Source organism: Naegleria lovaniensis (genome assembly GCF_003324165.1).
Source record: "Naegleria lovaniensis strain ATCC 30569 chromosome Unknown tig020, whole genome shotgun sequence".
In the NCBI taxonomy this organism is placed as follows: domain Eukaryota; phylum Heterolobosea; class Eutetramitea; order Acrasida; family Naegleriidae; genus Naegleria; species Naegleria lovaniensis.
In genome coordinates, this window is record NW_025407842.1 from 562,665 (window position 1) to 563,317 (window position 653).

The 653-nt window shown below is 36.6% G+C and overlaps 2 protein-coding genes across 2 annotated transcripts in view; both read left to right on the top strand.

Moving 5' to 3' along the window:
- C9374_004352 (uncharacterized protein) overlaps nucleotides 1-33 on the top strand; it is a gene marked incomplete at both ends in the record, with an annotated part of 4,246 nt that extends 4,213 nt beyond the window's left edge. The window contains one exon of the mRNA XM_044693982.1: nucleotides 1-33. This exon is cut by the window's left edge and continues 2,694 nt beyond it. Within this exon, the coding sequence (XP_044549360.1) occupies nucleotides 1-33 (33 nt within the window).
- Nucleotides 34-640: 607 nt separating this feature from the next.
- C9374_004353 (uncharacterized protein) overlaps nucleotides 641-653 on the top strand; it is a gene marked incomplete at both ends in the record, with an annotated part of 726 nt that continues 713 nt past the window's right edge. Inside the window, one exon of the mRNA XM_044693983.1 lies at nucleotides 641-653. This exon is cut by the window's right edge and continues 713 nt beyond it. Within this exon, the coding sequence (XP_044549361.1) occupies nucleotides 641-653 (13 nt within the window).

Below are 653 nucleotides of genomic sequence, written 5' to 3' on the forward strand. Positions count from 1 at the left end.
CTCCGCCAAAGAAAATGGCATGCTTTGAAATGACACTTCCATCTTTCACTTGATGATCATATAAAGTGAGAGAAGCTTGCATTTCACCATTGTAGAAATATGTTTTCACACTTTTCGCAGAATGTGCTGGAAAGCTTTTTCTTTTTAACGTTGCGACAGTATCCGCCAAATTCGCAACATGTTTTTATTTGGAGCTTTTTGAAAATTCAATGACAACGGTTGCTTGTTGAAATGAAAGAGGATTCTTTTGAACAAAATGTTGATTCAAATAAGCTTCATACAAGTGTGGTTTTGCTTCATAAATCACCATTTCCATGTGTTCCACTGGTTCCTTAGGCACAAAAGGAAGCTTGATCTTCCAAGACAGCTGTCAAATCATCGAACTTGAAAAAATTTTCAAATTCTGGAACGAGTCACAAGTTGAAAGAAAAGCCCATTTCCACACGAGTATCCATCGATCCCTTTCTGATTTGGAAAAGATTTTGACCATTGTTCGAATCACCTCCTTCTTGTAAAGTGTAAACCATTCACATGAGCGTTCATTCCATTGACTGCAACTTTTGGAGTTCCTCATTCTCGAGTTTCTTCCACGTAATAATTACCATTGGTCCTATCCAAAACATTTTCATCATTAAAATTAATGACAAAGGCAT